Source organism: Pseudocercospora fijiensis, assembly GCF_000340215.1.
Source record: "Pseudocercospora fijiensis CIRAD86 unplaced genomic scaffold MYCFIscaffold_5, whole genome shotgun sequence".
NCBI classification, from domain to species: Eukaryota; Fungi; Ascomycota; class Dothideomycetes; order Mycosphaerellales; family Mycosphaerellaceae; genus Pseudocercospora; species Pseudocercospora fijiensis.
The window spans coordinates 4,796,361-4,819,877 of NW_006921536.1; the positions used below are offsets into that span (position 1 = coordinate 4,796,361).

General features: G+C 47.2%; 8 protein-coding genes across 8 annotated transcripts; 3 read left to right on the forward strand and 5 right to left on the reverse strand.

The window, feature by feature from the left end:
• Positions 1 to 3: 3 nt before the first annotated feature.
• MYCFIDRAFT_197534 (uncharacterized protein) lies at positions 4 to 1,837 on the forward strand (the record flags this gene model as incomplete). Its single annotated transcript, XM_007929584.1, has 5 exons — positions 4 to 9; positions 217 to 308; positions 365 to 381; positions 680 to 1,076; positions 1,132 to 1,837. 5 exons carry the CDS (start codon positions 4 to 6, stop codon positions 1,835 to 1,837), a joined length of 1,218 nt encoding a protein of 405 aa, XP_007927775.1.
• Positions 1,838 to 2,457: 620 nt separating this feature from the next.
• On the reverse strand, positions 2,458 to 2,848 carry MYCFIDRAFT_175944 (uncharacterized protein; the record flags this gene model as incomplete). The annotated part of the gene is made up of 4 exons (XM_007929585.1): positions 2,458 to 2,490; positions 2,529 to 2,647; positions 2,678 to 2,730; positions 2,754 to 2,848. 4 exons carry the CDS (start codon positions 2,846 to 2,848, stop codon positions 2,458 to 2,460), a joined length of 300 nt encoding a protein of 99 aa, XP_007927776.1.
• Positions 2,849 to 2,889: 41 nt separating this feature from the next.
• Positions 2,890 to 4,500, forward strand: MYCFIDRAFT_175945 (uncharacterized protein; the record flags this gene model as incomplete). The annotated part of the gene is made up of 14 exons (XM_007929586.1): positions 2,890 to 2,908; positions 2,935 to 3,229; positions 3,271 to 3,393; positions 3,419 to 3,632; positions 3,656 to 3,775; positions 3,806 to 3,828; positions 3,870 to 3,894; positions 3,931 to 3,967; positions 3,995 to 4,020; positions 4,062 to 4,187; positions 4,219 to 4,242; positions 4,279 to 4,306; positions 4,347 to 4,425; positions 4,476 to 4,500. The coding sequence occupies 14 exons, from the start codon at positions 2,890 to 2,892 to the stop codon at positions 4,498 to 4,500; spliced, it is 1,164 nt and encodes a 387-aa protein (XP_007927777.1).
• A 68-nt stretch (positions 4,501 to 4,568) lies between these two features.
• On the reverse strand, positions 4,569 to 5,342 carry MYCFIDRAFT_82322 (uncharacterized protein; the record flags this gene model as incomplete). Its single annotated transcript, XM_007929524.1, has 2 exons — positions 4,569 to 5,228; positions 5,292 to 5,342. The coding sequence occupies 2 exons, from the start codon at positions 5,340 to 5,342 to the stop codon at positions 4,569 to 4,571; spliced, it is 711 nt and encodes a 236-aa protein (XP_007927715.1).
• Positions 5,343 to 5,505: 163 nt separating this feature from the next.
• MYCFIDRAFT_204004 (uncharacterized protein) lies at positions 5,506 to 7,921 on the reverse strand (the record flags this gene model as incomplete). The annotated part of the gene is made up of 7 exons (XM_007929587.1): positions 5,506 to 5,703; positions 5,757 to 6,420; positions 6,472 to 6,638; positions 6,689 to 6,913; positions 6,964 to 7,312; positions 7,367 to 7,503; positions 7,904 to 7,921. 7 exons carry the CDS (start codon positions 7,919 to 7,921, stop codon positions 5,557 to 5,559), a joined length of 1,707 nt encoding a protein of 568 aa, XP_007927778.1. The 3' UTR covers positions 5,506 to 5,556.
• Positions 7,922 to 8,818: 897 nt separating this feature from the next.
• On the reverse strand, positions 8,819 to 9,444 carry MYCFIDRAFT_40353 (uncharacterized protein; the record flags this gene model as incomplete). The annotated part of the gene is made up of 3 exons (XM_007928802.1): positions 8,819 to 9,007; positions 9,057 to 9,236; positions 9,289 to 9,444. 3 exons carry the CDS (start codon positions 9,442 to 9,444, stop codon positions 8,819 to 8,821), a joined length of 525 nt encoding a protein of 174 aa, XP_007926993.1.
• Positions 9,445 to 9,544: 100 nt separating this feature from the next.
• On the forward strand, positions 9,545 to 13,624 carry MYCFIDRAFT_175948 (uncharacterized protein; the record flags this gene model as incomplete). The annotated part of the gene is made up of 2 exons (XM_007929588.1): positions 9,545 to 9,866; positions 13,611 to 13,624. 2 exons carry the CDS (start codon positions 9,545 to 9,547, stop codon positions 13,622 to 13,624), a joined length of 336 nt encoding a protein of 111 aa, XP_007927779.1.
• An 8,287-nt stretch (positions 13,625 to 21,911) lies between these two features.
• Positions 21,912 to 22,319, reverse strand: MYCFIDRAFT_82325 (uncharacterized protein; the record flags this gene model as incomplete). Its single annotated transcript, XM_007929527.1, has 3 exons — positions 21,912 to 22,031; positions 22,086 to 22,155; positions 22,207 to 22,319. The coding sequence occupies 3 exons, from the start codon at positions 22,317 to 22,319 to the stop codon at positions 21,912 to 21,914; spliced, it is 303 nt and encodes a 100-aa protein (XP_007927718.1).
• Positions 22,320 to 23,517: the final 1,198 nt, after the last annotated feature.

Here is a 23,517-nt window from a genome sequence, read left to right on the forward strand (position 1 = left end):
TTGATGGCAGTAAGTTTTCACTTCACTTCACTTATACTGGTCAACTCAGCTCAATTGGCACCGGTGAGAGATTGCTGGTCACTGGTTTTGGTCAATGCTCCTCAAGGCGATGATATACCTCTAGCTCGTCGATTGAGTTAACTTACGGATTACAACACAACACAACAACAACTTTCGATATCAAGTATCAGTACGACATACTTTATTGAGATTCAGAGACATCCATTGCAGCAGGCAATACCAAAGCAACATCAGGTTCGAGATCACGGCATTTCGCGAGGTGCAATCGCCCTGGGAGTTGCGAATGGGTACGTGATGTTGATTCCATATTCGACTTGCTGCGACTGATCATACCTTGCTACAGGTCGCGATACCGCGTTCGTCTGTTGAAGCGAGCTGACGAATTACAACACACAACAAGATTCCATACCAAGCATCAGCATCAGCACACCTCATTGAGACTCATTGACATCCACGGCACCAAGTAATATTGAAGCAACATCGGGCTCGAGATAACGGCGTTGCGCGAGGTGCCATTGCCTTGGGAGTTGCACCATCAGTCACAAAATTTCTGAGCTACTTCACTTCTGCAATAAGGCAGTGGCTGCGTGGATGTGAAGCTGGTCTGTGCTTCTGCGCGACATATGCCTTCGCGATCTCATTCTGACTTTTGCTGTAGAGTACAAGAACCTCCGACAGCACAAAACTTGGAACGAAACTACATATCAGTACCAGAACACATCCGACACAATGTCGACGGATCCAACGCCCTCCACGGGCACGACGAGCATTGCGCCCGTGACGTCCACCGAATTCTACAACCTGGACGCGATGCTCGATATCGATGATGGTGACTTTGTCATTACATCGGAGCACTACCAGAAGCAGAGAATGATGCGCTTGCTTGGCAAGAGAAAGATTGACTGCACGTATCACGACGTCCGATTCCCACCTCGCTCGGACGGCGACTGCTTGCTTGAGTACTTCAAGAGCGAGGCAGATGGTAAAGCCAAGGACGGACTGATGGTCGTGTACTTCCACGGTCGATGCTGGGGAAATGGTCAGAACTACCGCTGGTACGTGTAGCGCCTTTCTTTCCAACCCCCAAAATCCACACTAACATGGAGACAGGGAATTCAAAGGTTTCCCCAACCCCGAGATCGACGCGTACCAGCTCATTCAGTGGATGCTCGACTCCGGACTCTCCTGGTTCCTGATCCTCGACGGCTTCTTCCCCACCAATTTCCACGAGCAATGGAAGCCCACAGCTGACGAACACGGCAGCGTAGAAATTCTCGCTTCTGGTCAAGGCGCCATCGGCAGAGACCAGAAGCAGGTCGAAGGCTCCCCCGGTGACTTCACGCGTAAGCTGTGCACTCACATGATGCAATTCGCAAACCGCATCAGCATTCCCACGGAGATCTTCAAGGATGAGGAGACGGGGGACAAGTACAAGCACCCAGGCTACAAAAACTTCAAGGCGCCAATCTCTCTCAACGAATTGCTGGGAAACGTCAAACTCCTCGACTCCAAACCCATTCGTCTCTGGCTCGGCGAGAAGCGTACCTCTGCCAAGAAGCGAGTTATGATTGATCCTTGCCACCTGAGAGCTTCCGAGGAGATTCCTGGTGATGCGCAGGGAAAGTATACCTTCCACGTCAAGACCATTCCGGGTTTGCCGTCTAAGCGGAAGTTTGGTGCGATGAAGGGGGAACCTGCAAGCGAGGAGGACTCCAGTGTCCGCGCTGCTATCGAGTTCGAAGCTCCCGTGTTCGTCGACGAAGGCTATGGAGAGGGTCGTCGCTCTGAGAGTCCCGGGCTCTTTGTGAAGGATTAAGGCAATCGATCCTCTCCGTGACCAGCCAGGTTCCCACGGCTCGAGATCGACAGAATCATACCTTTGAGCCCGGCATTGACTTGTTGGCACGGACGACTGCACTTCGAGGTTCATCAGCGACATTCATGATTTCACCAAAATTTCTGGTTACGATATCTGCAGATCTGCCCTCTTACGATCCCGAACACCTCAACTTCTGCTCGAATGCAAAATCATACCTTCGAGCTCTGCAACCCAGCTACCCACTAGTACACACGACTGCACTAGGTATATCAACCCCCAGCGACATTCATGATCTGTTCAAACTTCTGCTTGCGACATCTCCTCTCTTACGATCCGGAAACTACTGTCTGTCTCTTCCCCATCCTCTCAGTAGGTAAGGCTTTGGAGGAACCTCCTTATTGCGAGGAATTTCATCTTCTCGAGCTGTAAGTACCTTAGCTAGATTATATTAGTACCACTGTTACGACCTTTGTAATTTGTACGGTGCTATGGGTAGTAAAAGTTCCAACTGCTTCTCTCTCTACTTGGGCACTTATGTTTTTCTTTCTATCTTAGACTACGATATAGGCACTCATATTAAATTAGGGGCTTAGAGTAGCTCTACTGTTTGCGTTGATTTACAAAACCTCAGGCCCCGTGTCACCACTGCGCTCAACTTGCATCAAAATTCGATATAAGTTCGGATCACGGCTCCATCCCTGCGCGTGTGAGCCACATCACTTCTGCCAGGGAAAGTCAAATGCGTTGCATGTGCAGGTGGTCGGTGCGCAGGCGCTGTATACCTGGCTTCATCTCGTCTCATACTTTCTTGCATTCAACAACAACAACATCCACAACTCACAACAACAATAACAACAGGAGCTGCAGGCCTATACCAAGACAGATTAGGTCTTGACAACAGCATAGCCACTACAGCGAGAACAACGGCATAGTGTTCGCAAGCCGCGACCCGAATCCATTGGTAAAGCTAACAACTCTCTCAGGAGCGCTGTTGACGACTCCCGTCATAATTGACGCAGAAGAAGTCGCAGACGTCCCTTCTAGACGCAATGCTAACGGGGAGGATCCGTCTTATGCCGAATACAATCGCGAAGTTGTCATATTTTTCGGTGTCGACAGGGAAACATCCCGTAAGGTACTGGGAAAGAAGAGACATCGGCCGGAGCAACAGGGCTACGAGGACATGATGACATACTTCAGAGACAAGACTCTGGTCGAAGTGCGCGAGATCACACTTACATCCGGCAGCACGGAGCGAATGTGGCTCCAGAGAGTAAAGACCGAACTCGAATGTTACAACGCGGGAGACTTAGTTACACCTGTATTCTCCGGATCAGCTGGCAATGAGGTGTATTGCTTGAGATGCCAGACCATAAGTCAACGTCCCAAGTCGTCCTAATCTATATAGTATACGCTATCCAGAACCCGAGGCTCGACTTTCGCATACCTCGTCATCACGCCAAGGATTCACATTCTAGATTCATGCACGACGCGAGACAGCACACGAGACTAATCGCAAATCTTGAATTCGAGGAAATTCCAACGCTAATCGAGTCGGGAGGCTACAGGGCAAACCAGATTCCATATCGCCGTGAAACCCAGCGCTAAGCTCCCCATTCTTTCGATGTATGGAAGAAGTCAACCCATCATCCCTCCCTTCCAACCCCACCCGCAAACTCCACAACAGCACGAACGCCTTCGACAGTCAAATACCGTCCCGCCTCACCCTCTTGCAACTGACTCTCCACAAACCCCTTCACTTTCTCCCGATATTCAGACTTTCCCTCCCCTCGTGGCAACTCACATCTCAACGAGACCTTTAATCCACCATCGAGATCAATCACCACACTTCTGAAAAGGCGCGGAACGATCCCCAGAACGAATCGTCTCGTCAAAGGGACTCGCGTCTCGCCGAAGATGTCTAACCACTTCTCGGTGACTTCCGCGTTGCATGTGAAGTTCCAGTCCAAGGTGAGGGTTTGGTGGCGGTGGTAGATTGGGAGGAACTCTTGTCGCATTTGTCGGCAAGTCCTGGCGATGGCGGGTACGGGCTGGTGGCTGATTGCTCTCGTTCCTTGCCTGCTAATAAGTCCACTGAGAGGGTAAGAGGATCCCTTTTGTTCTTTGGTGGAGGGGCTTGAGGTCATGTCATAGATCTCATTGCGGATCTCGGCGGGCAGGTCGAAGAAGGTTTTTGGCGGCGGTTTGTTGGTATTGGTAGTCTTTGATTTCTTGCGCCGTCGCTCGCCATTCGCATTTGGCGATTTCTTGCGTTTCTTGGCCATCGTGGCGCGCTGTGGGAACTTTAGTGATCGACTTGAAGTTTGGCCGTGAAAGGCTTACGCTTGTGCGACTTGTATTGTGATGTCGTTTAATAGTTGATGTTTGTTATGGCGACAGAAGTCGGAAGTTAGAGGTTGTGTAGAACTGTTGCCAAGACCCGGCATGCAGAGCAGTTGCATGCACGTGCCGCATTAGCGCGGAAGGAGGTGAAGAGTGGTTGCAGGCAGCAGCCGCTATGTGATAGGACTTTCCTACCATATATTTACATGCGCCTTGTCGCTTCGAATGCCGCCTGAGAATTTGTGACCCGCTATATGTGCCAGCGGATCGCCCAACGCCATACATTACGCAGCGACATCAGAAGATTCCTTGTGTAAACCTCCGTCGGCGTAGCTTCTCACTTTTCAAAAACGCAAGCCCCAGAACCGATCATTCATCCCACTGCCTAATATCCAACGGGAATCCAGTCCTTCGACATCTTACGCACCTTTGCCAAAATAGCAAGCACATCATCAAAATCCAAGAACACTCCAGCGCCGTTCTGCTTCAAGCGCGGCTCGATGAATGCCTCGATCTCTTCGACATCATAGTGATAGAAGGGATCGAATGGGTTCGTAACTCGTACTAGAAACGCCTTCTTGACCTGCTTTGGGAAGTCTGGTGCGCCACGAAGCAGGATCTTGAGATCTCGGCGTCCGCCGAATAACAGAAATTTACGTGTCATCGGGATTCGAGTCCGGCCAAAGGCTTCGAGCCACATTTCAGCTGTTTTAGAGTAGGCGTTGCTTTGCACCGAGGGACTCAACAGTTGCAGACCGTAGATCATGTGGTGCCTGGGCAACGCTTCTTGGCGAATTTGCTTGTTCACCTGGCTAAGCGCAGGTGTGGTCGTTGGCAAGATTCCGAGGTTCCATGGAGGCAGGTGGGTGGGTATGCGGCTTCCGTCGGGGCTATAGGGGGATGGCGTGTTCGCAATGGTGACCATGTCGTAGATGATGTTACGGATCTCTGGTGGAAGATCAAAGAACGTAGTCGAGGGCATGGTGGCTCCAGCAGGAGTTGGAGTAGGCACTGCAAGCTGAGTCGAGACTTTGGGAGTGGCCGCCTGTCGCAGTTTTAGTTTCGCGCCCTTCGCATGCATCGCCTGCTGAGCTTGTCGCAGACTTACCATATCGTGCTCGATCGGCGCAGCAATCCCGCTCTTCAGTGACTGCGGCATGTCGAGACGCCGGTAGCGAAATGGGTTTGTATGTGGAAAGAAGTCTGAAGTCGGGGTCAAGAAATAGCGCAGGGCTTCGGTGAGTCATCAAACGCTAAGCGCGTTCACTTTCACATGCAAACGGCCGAAGTGGATTCACAAGCAGTGCATCAAGGAGGCTGCACCTGGAAGAGAGTCTATTATAGTATCAATGCGTACACTTACCAGTTGAAATCTAGTACACTGTGCCATCTTTCCTGACACCATGCTTCGTCTTGCCATTCGTATGCGGGTGAGAGTGGCCGTGATGCGAGTCGACACGAGCCATGTCGGCATGATCGTGGTCCATCTCATCGCCTTCTCCATCTGGACTATCCCAGTCCTGATAAGAAAGTCAGCATTGCTACGTAACAGACAAGCAGAGGCAGCACTCACCGGAAAGCCGTCATCGAAAAGATCGGCCAAGGCCTGCTCCTTCTCGGCCTGCTCCTCCTTCGATCCCGCATTAGGACCCTCACCACGCATCATGATCTCCTGCCACTTGGCATATTCCTCATCATTGAGGAGGCACTCATCAAGCGTCGCTTCGATCGCTGGGATATCGAGCTTCTCGCCAATAAAAACCAGCTCTTGTCTTCGGTCACCATAAGTTCCACCCTTGCTGATGTCGTGATCGACGAGCTCATCGATCTCCTTGACTCCACTTTCCCACTCCGATCGCGGAATCGTGCAGAACCATGGACGTCCGCCAGAGAGTGTGAGCATGGCCCCTGCTTGACTCCATTCTCCAGCCCTGCCAGGCCGAGTCGCAAGGAAGTACTCTCCTTTTGAGCGGAACAGTCGCGCAAAGAGAGGATGCTTTTTCTTGTTCTCCAATATCACTGCAGGATCTGGCAGGTCAAGTGGGTCTTCCATATCGACATCGTCGTCATCCTCCTCTTCTTCGTCATCCTCCATCTCTTCGTCTTCATCTTCCTCGCCCTCTTCATCTACTTCGTCGAGCGGGTGCTGCAGGATGAACTTGTCGTGTAGGAGTGCGAATAGTCGTCGAGGATGGAAAGGTCGACGTCGAACGTAGACAAAGTTGCGAACATTGTATCTGCGAAGGTCAGCTGGGTTGTCAGACATTCTAAGGTGAGTGTGACCATACTCTTCAGTCTCAGGCTTGGGAGTGACCATCTTCTTCCCATTGACCTCGCGTATGGTCATGGCGTGCAGATCTTGTAGCCAGCCGTATCCTGTCTGTGCCACTTCCAGGTTGAACATGCCGGTGTTGACAATTTCTTTCACGTCAATCTTGCCATACGTGCTTTGAATCTGCAACATTGGTAAGTAGGAAATGCAAACGAAGGGTTAAGGCTTCTTACAATCTTGGCTCTATGATTGAGCTTTCTGATCAACGTCAATACGCTCTCTTTCTGCTTCTTGCTAATCATGTCACATTTGTTGAGGACGATGACATCTGCGAACTCGATCTGATCAACCATCAGGTCCGACACAGTCCTCTCGTCCTCGGGTGTGACATCGTTTCGACGAGCAGAAAGTAGGTCCGTCGTCTCGAAGTCATTCATGATGGTGAAAGCGTCAATGACCTACGACTGTTAGTACATGATCGAAGAGCACAGTCATTGGCTTTACGTGCCGTGCATGTTGTGTCCATGCGGGCGAACTTCTCAAGCCCACCAGCCTCTTTCAGCCGCTTGAGTGTGGCCAAAGTCTCAGGGTCAAGACCTTCGGGACCTTCACCCATCTGGCTGATTTGCTCGGCAAGGCGTGAGTCGAATGTTTCGGCCACTTGCTCCGGCTCGCTGATACCTGAGCTCTCAACAATAATGTAGTCAAACTCGGCAAGCTCAGCCAGGCGGACCAGTTCTTCGAGCAAGTCACCTCGAAGCGTGCAGCAGATACAACCATTTTGTAAGGCGATGACCTTTTCCTCTGTCTTAGTCACACGATGTGTGTTGCGAATAAGATTTGCATCCACGTTCACCCTGGATAGTCGTCAGCCGTATTTCCCTATTGCCAACCCGTTTGGGAACACTCACGCTCCAATGTCATTAACAATCACAGCAATGCGGAGACCATGCTCGCTTCGAAGAATGTGCTGAAGAAGCGTGGTCTTTCCAGATCCCAAGAAGCCTGAAAGTAGGGTCACTGGAAGAGCTTTTGGTGGTATTGGTAGCTGTTTCTGAGCAGCTGCTTTTTTCGAGACCTTTGAGGTGCCATTTGGCTTCGCAGCAGCCTTCCCTCTTGCCATTTTTCAAATGATCTCTCTTGAAGAATTCGTGATTTTGAATTGTTGTTTTTCTGCATTTTCGGGCTATAAATCGGTCTGTGTGAGTTCAGGTGGTTGGCACCTGGATGGTCGGAGGACTGTAATGGTCAGCCAATCCGCACAAGAAGATCGATAAGCATGACCGGCAAATCTTTGCACATTGGCTCACTGCCCTGCAATCATCAGGTCGGCCTATTAAGTTTGCAAATCAAGGAGAAATTTCTGCTATCTTGCGTGAGATTCCCTGCGCTCTTCTGCGTGGTCTGGTGCCTGGAATTGACGGTTTAGTAGACACACTGATACATACACTCTCCATGAGAAGCATATTAGGTCTGACGATGGGGCGGTGGACCGATCTGTGGTAGTGAGTGGTTTGGCACAGCCTCCTGCTGTCCAAATGCGAGGGCAAAGTCCGTCGTCGGTCTCCATATGGATCATCGACGTTGTTGCAGATGTTCCTAGATACACTGAACACCTTCTTGTGCGCCTGGTCTTCGATTGGCCTCTGCAGTCAGGCTTCCTGCAATGGAAGGCACTCGGTGGCACTGAGTTCAAGTGTAAGCCGCATGCCGTGAAGTGCATATGATGGCTCAACATCACGCAGTCATCACTCCGGATGCCACAGGAACCAGAGATGCATGCTTTCTGACCAGTCCGCAAGGATTTTGACTCATGCAATGCAGCCGATGTCCTTGCGGCTTGGGTACTGCTCTACGCGTCTGCAAAGGGCAACGAGGTCGTATCATGCGCACCATGATGGCCAGTCTCGCATTGCAAAAGCTCGTCGCCGCCAATGTTGAAAGAAGTCAGACCAAGACGATGCAGTCATGTTGTTGAATGTGTTGACCACGATTTAGGAAGCTGAAGTCGTTGCTGTCCACTCCGGTATTTCGATTACTCATGCATGCCAAGAAAAACCAGTGGGTTTTGCCAGGGTCTGAGCTTGCTGCATATAGGCTCTTTATCATGAACACAAATGCATTGTCATCTTCAGAAGAGAAGCAGCCATTTGACAATCGATATTCTCAGCAATTGGATTACCTCGTGCCTACACGACGTTCCTTACAAAAAGTCCCAATTCACACCCCCGCTGCCTAACGATAGCGGCCTCGACTCCTTGCCAAGGCTGGCTGTTGACATCCCATTGATCCAACACATCAACTTTTTGGTCGTATCTCAAAGCATTCCAGATACAAATAGGAGTAACCTAAGACAGAATGCTCTACAACTTCCACTTCACGACATCCTGCGTGCCAATGAAGTCATTCTTGCCAACCGGCACTCCCTTAGCCCTCAGGACATCGTACGCTGTAGTATGGTGGAAGAAGAAGTTAGGCAAGGTATAGGTCTGGACGTATCCAGCAGCCGTGAAGTCGAGGTATGGCCACGTCTGCGCCGTGAACTGTGTGTCCTATACAAGTCATCAGCCAATGGTCTCATTTTTGCGAGCATCGACATACTGCAGATACAAAGTTGCTTTTCTTGGCTGCTCGCAGGAGATGGATTGTTTTGTCGATGCGATCATACAGTTGTCTGAATGTCTTCTCGTTATCGCCCAAGTTCGTGTCATCGGCCGCACCGACATGTGTGAGAAAGTCCTTCACTGTGTTGGTCGCACTTTGGACTTGGAAGGTCAAAGGCTACTGGCACTGTCAGTTCAGCTAGGAAATGTAGGTCAAGATCATATCTTACGTGCATATCCTCAGCAATACGCGCCTCCAAGAGTGTGCTGTCCGGTTTACCCTGCTCTTTAACCCATTGTTCCCCCTTTCTCAAGATCTTCTGGAGCTGCTCCAATGCTCGTACCAAGACCGGAACCGTGGTATCGTAAAGAGATATCTGTGGCATGTTCGTGGGTTGTGGAGACGACGCAAAGAAGCGAGCAAGAGTCTGCAAACATGATGGCGTCTTAGGAGCACTCATGGCTGACGAAGTGATGGTGATATCCATGCTCGTTCAGAGCTTGCGTGCTTCAAATGGTCGATGCAGCAATGGCTATCCATCCTTGCTCCAGCTCATATCGTTCCTAGCAGTGAATGAGGGCGAAGAGGGGTATACCAGGGTTGCGGAAGTGGGCATTCCAACGCCATCGACTCGAAATGTCGCGTGGTATACCGCAGAAACTCGATATCCAGCCTACCCCTTAGAGGTTGCCCACCCCTGTAGACAGGCCTACCCACGAGAATGGACTAATTGTAACGGAGCATTCGATTCAGTGATAAGCCCACCCTTTCATGATGTTTCTACAGATATTGAGAAGCTGTATTTTGGTGCAGAAGTAGTAGTTATTGCTATCCACACATAGCGGGTCGATCGCGCCTAGGAACGGCTTTCTCCGGAGGCTAGGATTAGGCCTATTCTTAGGCTAATTTCCTCCTGTTTCCACCTCCTACTAGACTAATCGATATAATGGATAGAACGGCGCAGATAGATATAGGCAAGGACTCGCAGAAGTAATAGACACCTACTAATATAGTTAGTTTAAATATATACCTTCTAAGCCGCCTAGGCAGGTTAAAGAAGAGCTACTGTCGTCGCTAGCCTCTAAATCCGAGGCCTCGATTTTGTATATACCTTAGCGTCTATTTACTTAGCGAATGCAGTTAGAAATAGATTAACTAGAAGCTTATAAGGAATAGTGCTAGAGGGGAATAAGAGAGGGTCTAGATTAGCTATAGCTTAATTATCGCGATACTCTAAGCCTACCGTCGATTTAACGTAACTCGAATACTTAAATATAGGCGGAAATAAAGTAGATAAAGGAGGAATTAGTATCTTTAAAGGGCGCCGTACGCGATATGCTTACTATATATTAGTATATAGCGAAGATTAAGGCGTAGAGGTTGTTATTATAGGTTAGGTCGTCTTTGAAGTAATAGAGATATATAGTAGTAGGCGGTAGTAGGCTTATTGTTGCCTAAGGTATACGGGGTCTTAGCGGCTTTCTAAAATCTTAGATTCTATACACTTACCTAGCAATACTATACAATTACTTTCTCGAACAATAAGGTAGTAGATCTATATGCGCGCTATTATATAAAAAAAAAATGAAGTAAATCGGTTATATAGTTGTCGAGAAACCCGTAGTAAACTATCAAAATCTAAGATTCTCGAGATTGCGGGGAATAATCTCGGCCGACTTTAGCTAAAGCTTTACTTCTAGATTATTGCAGGTCTTTACGACGGTGTAGCACGCTCTATAATAGTCCAATTTAGACAAACGATAGCGGCGGAGCTTTATACAAATATAGACTACAAATCTGTCTTATATTATAATATATAAAAATAAAAGTGTAGTATTATAGAATAGAGCAGTCGGTATAAGCTAATCTCGGCTTCGAGCGACGACCTAAGTCGGCTTAATCTTCGATATTAGACTTATGTTCTACGTCTTAGTTGCCCTCGTACTACTCTCTTATAGCACCCTCGTCGTCCTTACTAGCTATTAAGTCGATATAGATATTATTAAGCTGCTCTTAAAGCTTAGGTAGTAGCTAGAACGATAGTATTTGGTTAAGGTAGCCTAATTCTAGGTTATAATCTTCCTTCTTAATTAGCTAATCGGGGATAGATAGGTTGAATGTCTCTTTATATATAACGGCCTCGACGTTACTATTCGCGGTAACGATATTGCCGTCGTTATCTTTGCGGCGATAGTCGCTAATTTGAATACCTAGAAGGTCCTTAATCTAAATTTCCGTATCTTCTAAGCTATTAGTTAGTAGAGTAAGACCTAAATTGCGGAAGGTCTTAATTATTAGGTCCTTCTTCTTAACGTAGATCTTCCGCTACGCTATAGCAACCTACTTTGTTATTAAAATACGCCTCTCGTAGACCGGTTGATTAACCTTATCTAGATAGTAGAAGATATAGTTATCGTAGCACTCCTTAATATAATCCTTTAGTAGCTTATTAATAGATACATTAAGAGCCTAGATATAGCTAGTATAGCTGCTAGGAATAAAGGAAGTAACAGTATTTAGCTTACGGAAGCGCTGTAATACTCGTTTAGTCTTCTAAGCGGCATAAACGTCTAGTATAAGTAACCGTAGCATATCTCTTGTCTCTCTAAGTGTAAGAAAATAGGTATATAGCAACGTATAGAACACCCTCTACTAATCGCCGTAGTAGAAAGTAGAACTAAACCGTGCCTTTCTTAGAATAGGGCAGAGCGACTACTATTAACTAGGCCTAGTACAGATAGCATATCTACCGTACCGGCTACCGAGCATGTCCGTACGTATAATTGAGTATTACGCGCATACGCTAAGCAAGCTTATCGCTAGCGCGGCTGCATCGTACTGCACGTAATAACATTACATAATTGTTATATAGGCTTACTAAGGCAGGATAGGAGACTTCACTTACTTAGGTTCTTATAATTATCTCCTTCCCCCGGTATAGCTATCCTAGCTGTAGGGCAATATAGTAAATCATACTATTTCTTATACTCTACGCTGCACTTACGCGTCTCGTACGTACCTATCGCTAAGCTATAGTTGCTAGGTACGTTATAATTTGCCTCGTAGTTGCTTGTTTGTTTATAGATTTAAAGCGCGGCTGCTTCTAGTACTAACTAGAGATTGCCTAAATTTCTAAGAACGCGGTAGCTACGCGAGAACGTAAGCTATCCGAAAGCGAGGCGAGTATTTAAAGCATTCGAAGCCCGCTTAAAAACTTCTTCTTTTTCTAAGCGCTCCGAACACCGCCTACCTACCCCTCGCCTACTCCCCCCTTACGCCCCCCTAGCATTACTTAAAGATTTTTCTTTTTTAAATATCTATCTAAAAAACATTACTAGCATATCTACCCCTTCGCGTACCTCTAGTAAGCGCGCCGTAGGCGTACCGCCCTCGATACCTACTACGCCTACCTAGCGCCTACTAAAAGTCCTAGAGGGCTATACTCGTTGCTTTAGGCATATAACGGCTAACGGTACGTTTTCTCGCCCCTTGCTACGCGTACGCGCTTCGTAACTAACTCGCTTTAGACGACCTATCTAAACTCTATATAGGCGGCAATATAGACCCTACTACTAAGCGCAACTACGATCGCTGCCGTAGCAGCTACTATACCTATACGCCTATTACGGTACGCGCGCTAGTGTCGCTACTAGCCTGTATCCGCGCCGCGCGCGCTGCGCGCGACCTTTACGATCTAGACAGCTACGACTCTATCGAGGAGTCTAACGAGGCCCTAGAGGTACTCTAGGCTAACCTAGACGCTATCGTTGTACGTAGGTTTCTTATACGCTCCGCTTGCGCTTCGTATACTAACCTCGATATTAGTTATCCTATCTACGCTCGATACCTTCTATATTAATAAGAATAAGGTAACCCTAGGCGGTAAAGCCCTAGCCCGCAAGGGGGCCGCTAGCGGGTCCCTTATAGACGTTAACCTCCTTAGTACCCTCGAAAACATCGGCACTAACTTAGCCGGCTTAGTAGAGATCGGTCGTTAGGTATAGTTTTTCCTATAGCCTCGTTTTACTTACGCTTCGCATACTAACCGTACTAGAACCTCGCTTAGCGCGTCGGCGCTAACGCCGTCGCCGCTATCGATGCCGCTATAGGCATCGAGCAGGAGGAGTCTAAGGAGGATTCTAAGGATAAGTAGAGTAGGCGGCCCGCCGTCGGCGCGCCTGCGCGGCGCCTTCTTTATATATGCTAGGCTAATAGGCCTTTTTTAGTAGCGAAACGAGTACGTATCTATTATTTTTCTTAAGTTTTATTTTCTTTTGTTTTAATTACTGCCTGCGCTTACGCTTCGCTTAAGCTTCGAACTCGTCTAACGCTATAGAATCTTTAATATAAACAGCTAGCTCCTAAGTGTTGTATTCTTTAGGCTAACCTCGCTACTTAATAAGGTAGTACGCCTTCCGCTTCTTTATCTTCTTTGCTACGATTGTTTCTACCTACTACTTATCGCCTTTAGCGACGGGTATACTTACCTTATACTCCTCGCTATCGCGCCTATACTAAGGCTCGAGGAGGGAAACATAGAAAACATTGTAGATCTTCGTGCTTAACGGCAGTGCTAGGCGGTACGCCTACGCTCTAACTGCGTTAATAATACGGAAAGGCCCTATATACTTCGGGCTAAGTTTCTTCTTTAGGATATCTAAGCTAATATTCTTTGTCGATAGCAAGACTAGGTCGCCTATACTATATGTCTTAGTAGTGTAGTATATATTATATTACTTAGCCTAGTATTCTGCTGCTTTCTGCTAGCGTTCCGTAAGCGTCTTATATACTTTCCGTAGGCGCTCCGCAGCGTCGATAGCTGCTAGTGCCCTTCCCTTAGTTAGCTCGTCCCGAGCTAGCAGCTTATTTGCGCTCGGTATCAAATTAGGGTTAAAGCCGTAGAGTATCTTAAAGGGGCTTATACGCAACGTAGGATAAACGCTATTATTATAGGCAAACTCCGCCTAAGGCAACAATTTAGCCTAATTATCCTAGTTCTCGGAGCAATAACATCGTAGGTATTGCTCGAGGGTCTAGTTCGCGCGTTCGGTTTACCTATTAGTCTAAGGATAGAAGGCTGTACTAAGCCTGCGCTTTATATACGCTTCGAAGCAGAAGTCGCTCTAAAACTAGCTAGTAAAAAGCGATCCACGATCGCTAACAATGCCTAATAGCACTCTAAAACGCCTAATTACCTCCCTTTAAAGGATATCCGCGAGTTCTACTACTATACACTTCTTCGTCGTTAGGATAAAGAGTCTTATCTTCGTATAGCGGTCGACTATTACGAGGATCGCAGTATATACGTAGGTACCGAGCTTGCTCGGCGGGAGATCGGTAATAAAGTCTATCGTTAACTCTTACTAAGGTCGGGTCGGTATAGGTAGAGCAGCGAGCTCGCCGTATAGGCGATAGCGCTTCGCCTTCGACTGTTAATAAATTCTATAGGTGCGGACATAGGCCGTAATATCCTCGGCTATCTTCGGCTAGAAGTACTTTCGGCGTATTAGGTCTATAGTCTTAGCTATACTAAAGTGTCTAGCTAAAGGGTCGTCGTAGTGTATACGTATTAGCTATATACGCAATACGTAGTCCTTAGGGATATATAGCGTATCGCCGTAGTAAATAAGGTTACTACGACGAGAATAGCTAGGCGGAAGGTTAGAACTACTTAACGAGGCTAAGCTACCCGACGGTAAGCTTATCTCGTATAAGCCTCCTCCTCTCGCTTACTCTAGCTATTATAAAGTACGTACGAAACTAAGGATTATATTAGGCGTCTCGTAGTAGGGCCTATTATTCCTAACGATAGTAGCCGCTACTCTTGCGGGACTGCTAATAAAACCCTTGCGTTCCGCTAGCGCTATACTAGCGTCTCGCATCCCTATATATATAATAGAGATACGTTTTATAATCGGCTCGATATCCTTAGGTAGATTTAACTATAGAGCTAGTTTCGACTACAATATAGGGAGAAGGTTGTTTACCGCCTACGACTCGCTCTCGTAGTCGCTACGTCGTAAAGGCGCATCGGCTAGATTTCGCTTACTAGCCCGATGTTTAATAGTAAAGTTAAAAGGTATAAGGAAGGTCGCCTATCTTGCCTGCCTTCCGACGAGCTACTTTATTTTTATAAAGCCTTTAAGATTAGCGTAGTCGACAACTACGCGGGTCGTATACTAAGCGCTATCGAGGTACGGGCGCTAATACTTAAAGGACTCGATAACCGCTAGGAGCTCCTAGTTATAGGTCTTATAATTTGTCTTAGCTAGGACTATTTTCCGTAACTAGAAGGCAATAGGGTACTAATTCCTATCTTCGCTCTATTGTAACATAATTCCTACTAAGGCAAACATAGAGGCATCGGTCTCGATGCGTAGGGGCTTCGTAGGATTATAGTATCGCAATATCGAGGCCGAGCTAAAGGCAGCCTTTAGCTAGCGGAACGCTTGCTCCTCGCTTTCGCCCTACGGGACCTACCCTAGCTTTCGGCTATTTACGGCTCCTTTCGATAGGGCGGTTAGTAGTATAACGATCCGGGAGTAATTTAGAATAAACCTCCGATAGAAGTTATAGAATCTAAGGAAGGATTAAACCTCCTTTAGCGTTAATAGGCGAGGCTACTCGGTAATAGCGTTTACTCTACGCTAATCTATCGATACGCCTTCGGTACTAACGATAAACCCGAGGAATTCGACTTCTTTCTTCTAGAAGGAACATTTCTTTCTATTCGTATATAAGGCGAACTTCCGGAGCCGCGTAAGGATAGCGCGTACGTCTTATACGTAGTCCTCTCGCGTTTTGCTATAAATAAGAATATCGTTAAGGTAGACGATATAGCAAATATTAACTAGGCTAGCTAACGCCCTATTAATGTATCCTTAAAACGTAGTAGGAGCATTAGTAAGCCTAAAAGGCATTACCTTATACTCGAAGTGCCCGTACCGCGTACGGAACGTAGTCTTCTACTCGTCGCCTCGCTTAATATAAATGCGGTAATATGCATCCTAAAGGTCTAAGGACGTATACTATTCGGCGTCCTTAAGCCTATTAAGCGTTTCGCTAATAAGAGGCAGGGGGTAACGATTTTTAATAGTAATCTCGTTTAGCCCCCTATAATTAACGTAGAGTCGCAGACTACTATCCTTCTTTAGTACGAATAGGATCGGCGTACCCACCTCGCTTATACTAAGCTAGATCTAATCGTTGTCTAAGGCTAAGCTTAGGTAATTACGAAGGTCGCTAAGCTCTCTTCCTAAAGAATAGTAGAGAGGTTTATATAGCGGCTTCGTTCCGGGGATTAGGTCGATCGTATACTCTACGTCTTCGGGGAGCTTGCGTCTCGCTTCGGGCGTTATTATAAAGACGTCTTCGAAGTCTTTGAATTCTTCTAGTAAGGAGGAACCTTTAGCGATATCGCGGAGCTAGCGAACGCTAATCGCATATACGCATAGAGCGTTATATATATCCTTCTAGAATTCCTATAGTTCCCGTACGCGTATCGAACGCGCTACGGCTTCGTTCCTATAGGTCTAGGTATCTGTCGAGCTATCGACGATTACCTTTTAATCGCGCCTCTAAGGCCTACTAAGAATAATATTAGGGAGGGGCATTTCGAAAGCGTAGAACACTCCGGTAGTAATACGTTCTTAGCCTATAGAGTCGGCGATCCGCAAGCGTAGATAATACGCTCCGTAGCAGTATCCTCGGTCGCCCTAGAAACTATCGGCACTAGGTAGTACGGCATTAACAATCCGCTAAGGCTAGTATCGTAGAACGAATTCTTAAGATACTACATTAATGTTAGTAGCATTATCTAACAAGCATTCGACGGACACTTCCCCTTCTTGCGTAACGATTACTCCGCGTACGCGTCCCGTAGGTACTACTACTACTAAGCTACTTAGTTGAGATTCCGTACCTATCCCTAGCTCTTAGGAGGTGCCTTATCTTTTCCCTTAGCCTTCGAGTCGTTCTTCTTCTCTTTAGCGTTAGCGGCTACCTTACGTACCGTAGGGTTATCGTCTTTCTAGAGATAGCGGTTCGGGTACGCGTTCTTGTAATAGCCTTTCTAGCGACAGCTATAATACTCGACCTTGCTAATGTTATACCCGCCTTACGAGTTATCGCCCTTCGTATACTTTCCGCCTACGCTATAGTCGCGATTTGACTACTACTTACGGGCCTAACTATTAGATCGACGCTTCTTACCTTTACTACCTCCGGTTTTATCGTAGTTACGATCCTTGCGTTTGCTAGACGGCTTGTTAGGGGTCTCGATATACGTCGCAAGCTCTACGAGTTCGTAACGCGTCGTTAGCACCGTATAGTATTTAATAATCGCGCTACGAATCGCCGGCTAGAGTTTAATAAGGAGATAGCGGATCCTATACTCCTCGCTATAGTCGCTAAGTTAATCTTCGAGTACTACGAGCTTAAGGGCAAAGCTTTAGACTAACTGTCCCTTACGCTAACGGGCCGCCTTATACTCGAGGGTTACGTCTAGTATACGGTTTATAGGGTCCCCGACGCAGTCCCGATAGAAGGTTTTAAAGTCCTAGTAGGTATAATTTTGCAGGTCCTTAAGGCTGTTTTTATTATACTATCGCTCCTACGTATCGCCTACGAGGTATATAATACTATAGAGTACCTTGCTCTCGTCCGTATAATAGGTAGCTCCGGATAGTATAAAGGTAATAGAAAGTTCTCGAAGGAATCGCCTCGACTCCTTAATCGTATCGCCTTTAAAGGGCTTAGGTTCCTTTAGGCGAGGCTTAATAGCCGCAAGACTAGCGACTGCGTAGCTTATACTAGGTATAGGGGCTACGCTTAGCGCACTTCCGGAAAGAGGTAGTCGATACGAGACAGATTTAGCTCTCTAAGATTTAGGCCTCTAAATCGACTCGTTAGCTAATTCTTCCTCGTCCTTATCGTTATCGTCGCCTAGAGGTAGAGTTATCGTAGGACCCTCGCCGGCAGTACCGCTACTCGGAGCTAGCGTATCGCCTACGTCCCTAAGGGTACGAAGACGCGCATTCTCTCGCTTAGCTTCTTAAGCCTAGACTTCTAGCCTAAGCACTTCTTACTTAGCTAGAAATCGTTCGAGCCGTAGGCGGGTCGCTTCTCGGCGCGCCTAATATTCGGCCTCGTATTATTGTGTCGCTACGTCGTTTTCTAATGCTATAGGCGCTCCTAATGCATTATTCTACGCGTTTCCCGCGCCCGGCGCGTTCGGATCGCTTGCGTTTATCTTTCGGGGTTCTATAGGCCGCTACGAAGGGTAGACAGTTTAGAACTATAAGAAAATAGGTATATAGCAACGTATAGAACACCCTCTACTAATCGCCGTAGTAGAAAGTAGAACTAAACCGTGCCTTTCTTAGAATAGGGCAGAGCGACTACTATTAACTAGGCCTAGCACGGATAGCATATCTGCCGTACCGGCTACTAAGCATGTCCGTACGTGTAATTAAGCATTACGCGTATGCGCTAAGCAAGCTTATCGCTAGCGCGGCTGTATCGTACTATACGTAATAACATTACATAATTGTTATATAGGCTTGCTAAGGCAGGATAGGAGACTTCACTTGCTTAGGTTCTTATACTAAGTCTAGGAATATAGGCAAACTTCTAGCTCTTCTTAAGCTACTTTAGTAGGACCTCTTCGTTATACTAGGCGTTAGTTTAGAATACAACGTAGACGCTAGTATTATAGAACTTCTTCTCGTGCCTTCCGTATAGTATATTAAGGAAACCTAGACTACTACGGAAGACTATTAATAGCTTGCCTTATTATAGACTATTACTATAAAGTTCTCCTTAGAAGGTTGCCTATCTCTTATCCTATCTACTTTTGCCTGTTTTAATATAGATAGTCTTCGCGCCCTTTATATCGTACGTATCTTCGGCGCGGAAGTCGTATAGCAATAGCGATTAATCTATATTGCTTATCTAACCGAGAGAATATCGTCCTTTAGTAATAGGGTTAGGTACCTCTCCTAGACGACAGAGGCTATTACAGCGGTTAAATTAAAGCTAGGAGACAATAAAGTAAAGTAGCTTAGAGGGTACCTTCTAAGCGGTCTTTATCTTCCTACGAAGGGATATATTCTAGCGTCGTTTAAAGCTAGTAAACTACCCCTTCGAGAACCTAAAGTATTTAAAGTATAGTCTATCCTTTATAAGCGTAACCTTGTCCGGATAGAGCGTAGCATATATCTTCTTCGCGGCTCGGATTATCTATACGTTATTAACTCTAATTCCTTATTCTCGAGCGCTTATAATGCCCTTATATAGCGTAGCCTCGAGTTGTAGAAGCAACGCCGAGCGGTAACTATTGCTAACCTAGCGACTATTAACCTTCGAGTTACGAATAGCGGCTTTATTCGCGGACTACTCTCTTACCTGTTTACGGTCTAAATAGAAGTACTTAGCAGTCTTCTTAATAGAGATAGGACCGACGATAACAATACTACCCTTCTTTATATACTTCTGTTTCTTAGACTTTAAATAATCTACGACTCGGAGCTTAAACTCGCGAGTATAGGACTTCCGCTTACTACTAACCCTCGTCTCGTTATTAACCTCTATCTCTTCCTTATTATTATTAGTTAACTCGTTATAGGCGTCTATTAGTACTAAAGGGTCCGCGACCTCTTCTTCCTCTTTATTAACGTTAACCTATTCGTTAGACTCGCTATTCGCTACCCTCCTTACTATCTCTTCGATAACCGCGTCTTCCGCTATCGCCTTCTATAGCGCTTTAGCGGCCTTACTTCGAGCGATAGCGAGAGCGCGCCGCGCCTAGACGTGCTTATTACGGTTCTTCTAAGCCGTAGTATAGCGGTTAGCTTATAGCTTTAATTTCGGACCTATTCTAACTACTATTACCCTAGGAAATACGACCTTGCTACCTTCTTTAACCGCCTTCGATATTCCTTCTAAATCTACTACCGCCTTCTTCGAGAGCGTCTCCTACGATTACGAGGCTACTTCTAGGTTATATCCGAAGATTTTAGACTAATCTAGTCGCGGTTTGAATAGCTTCTTTAGCCCCTTTAAAGAGCTTGCTTTTGCTATCTTTAAACTCGAGGATATAGTAACTAGCTTCTAAGCGGACTTCGAGGCAGTCTATAGATTAGTTAGCGCTATTCTAGTAACAACAACACCTTACAAGAGCGTAGTATAACAACGATATAATCTACGGCATTAATTTGGCGCTGTATGCGGTCAAACAAGGTTTTCACTGGTTACTAAGCCCACTCTTGGCTAATAGGCCCACTCTAGAATACGACACTATTGGAACGAAGGTCTAATAAGCCCATGGGCTAGATATCGAGTTTCTACGGTATCCGTGTCGAGCGAAGAACATGTAATCCAGAATCGAGCATTTCATGTCCACAGTGTCACTGAACGATGACCATACATGGCAATTGCTCTGGAACAGGTCGCAACTAGACCGGAAAGCCTATGCATCGACGTTCATTATAAGTCTGGAATATTTTTGTACTTACATAGCATGAAACGCTGGACCGAGTACTGAAGAGACATTCCACTCGCCACTCGTCGCCGAATTCTCAACAACTCCTACTTACTGCTCACAGGCGATTATGAGTCCTTCCGACCGAGCAGTTGAGCAGGTGAGTGTAACAGGAACAACGCCCATTGGTTGTCTCTGCCACCTTGGTGGTCCTGGCACCGTGATGGACCCGAAGCTCGCCATTTAAGGATGTCTTCAGGTGGAATTGCTTGGCACTGTCGCAGGGCCGTTCACGACGAGAACGGAGTGCAGTTAGTTCCGCGGCTTGTACATCACCACAACGTCTCGACTACAGAAGAGGGCCGTAGATGAGCTGATGAAGCTACGGCTTACTCCAGAGAATGCTGGTCTAAGTGGTTCAGCAAAGGTGAAGGCTGGGCTTGGGCACCAAGGGTATTTTGGTCTGAAGATATGGTCGATATGGTCTTCAAAGCGCCCAAGATATCCTCCTTTCCAGAGTCATCACAAGCTGTGAAAGCTGGTGCTTAGTCCTGCTTTGTGATCACTGACCGCCCGCAGATCCGCCGCCTTTACCATGCTGAAGGGAAATCTTGTACTCTTTCTTAATGTTTGTGCCCCTCTCAATCCTCCAAGGCACATTGTCTCATTCCTCCATGAGCTCTTGACTGCTTCTGATCATGGATGTATCCAGTCTTTCACTGTCAGTAGGAAGCGTTTCGGTACCTCCATCTGGAACCTTGTTCTGGGAGGCTTGCGAGTCGATGGCTGATGAGGATCTTGAAGCGAATCACGTCGAGAGCGACATTATACATGTCGTTAGAATCGTGATCAGCACTGCTCGCAGCGGAGCAAGTGTGGTATTCCATGGGACTGGAGACAGACACGAAGAGTTCTTGCGTAGAGCTGGGTCTATTCTAGCGCCAAGCCCTTGTCAGCCTCGGACTTCATCTCCTTGCAGATACACGCGGTCGCGATCTCCCTTCTCTGTCAACAAAGACGACTTGACTGCAGCGGAAGCAGATTAATGTGCCTCGCTATTTCAAATTTCCATCACGGTGCGGATATGAAGAGCCGAAAGACACAAACGCCTACCTCTCAGCACGCGAGAGCTCGATAATACCACGACGCAATGAAGTCGAAAGCGAAACGCAAAGATTGCTATGTCCACAGCAAAACTACGACAGAATGAATGTTCCACCACTATCGCGCCATAGTCGCTTTTATACGGCTTTCTAAGAAGTCGCACCTTCGAATCGCCGCCCCAAACCGCCCAGAACTCCTCGAGTCGACACATCTGCCGGATACCCTTAAGGCCAAACCTGAGCCAATAAGTGAATATACATGATGCCAGCTCATGCCAGTATCTTGAGCAGAGACTCCAGACCGGCTGGGTCCATTCCAAGCACTCGCTTTATCTCCTCGCCGTTCCTGTATACGATGAATGTTGGAACCTCGATGATTCCGAAATAATCCTGTGTAAGAGCTTTCTAGCCAGGGCACAAAGCATGAGCGTTCAAGGTACATACCTCTGCTTCAAGATGCTGGGCAACATCGACCATATACGATATTGTGGTATGCGAAAACATTTTGGCAAGACTGCGATCTGTTAGCAACGATGCCATCGAATGAGGAATACTACAGACGTACTCTTTGGCCCTTGGCGGGATATATCCCTCGTATGCGTATATCAGGACATTCTTTCCCGACGTTTGCAGTAGCTTGGCAAAGTCCGATTCGCTCTCGAAACCGTCTTCTGCCATCTTGTATGTTGTGGGGATAACGATAATCAACAAGAGCGCGTTTGCTGCTTCCAAGGCGGCACTGTGTTTACATATACTAACTCTCTGTTAAGGTGTGGCATCATGACTCGTGTCCAATCCTTCGGCTGCCCAAGCATAGCAGGAAGTGGATCAAGGTCATGTGATCTGGAGTGAACAGGTAGACGGCCTCCGTCGACCTCACCGCGACCTTCACATGCATTGTTGACATGTGCTTGCGAAAAGGTCCGTGCAGGTGAACGCATGGTACAAGATGTTGCCTGGATTCTGCGAGGTTAAAACGTCGCGTACGGCATCCAGCACTTGATGCGACCAACAACCACAGGAACTTCTATCAACAGGACACCCTTCGATCATTGAGCCTGATCAACACAGAACCAAAACACCCACGAAAGATGCCGTTTCTATGCTTCGGGCACCCTAGCGGCCCTGAGCTGACAGTGCGCCAGGCCATTCTTCGTAAGACAACATCCTCAAGCCCAGTGAGTACCCTTCCTAGAATACTGACACGTTATAGGCCGCGCTCACGACAAGTACCCTCGCACATACTCCCAGTGGTACTACGACTATTACTACCTTCTGTCGACCAGGGCCGCCAATCCTTTCAGCGTCTACATCGAGAAGATCTCCGGGCCAGAAGTCCGAGTCTACTACGCCGTCCTCGTGAACGCGCGCGGCAATGTCCTCATGCAAGGGAGTCGCAGAGGATCGAAACTCGATGCTTTGCGAGACCTTTACTACAAGATGGAATAAGTAAGTCAAGCCCGCTAGAAAATGATTGCTTTACTGATATACGACTCGACTAGAAATCATTAAGAGTGCGGTAATCAGACCGAGTATACCGTTGTATCAAGACACGTGAGCGAGGAGCGGACTCGAGTTCGGTTCTCTTCGTTTCGGTTAATCGAATTTTGGTTAATCGAAATGGGCCTCGAGGGGCATCTTACACAGCTATTCAGATTGAGATGGCGAACGAAAGGAGGTTATAATCTTACGTGTGGATGGCCGCATGCAAGCAGTTTCTCACGGCATGGACACAGGCCTCATTCGAACGGTATGCTGAGACCAAAACGATACACTAGACTTTACTGACGATCTGTGGTCAGTGACATGCACTGTTAGAGGGCGCATGGACTGCTTCTTCCCAGGGGTAGGTACATAGTCGCCTGCGGATTCTTTG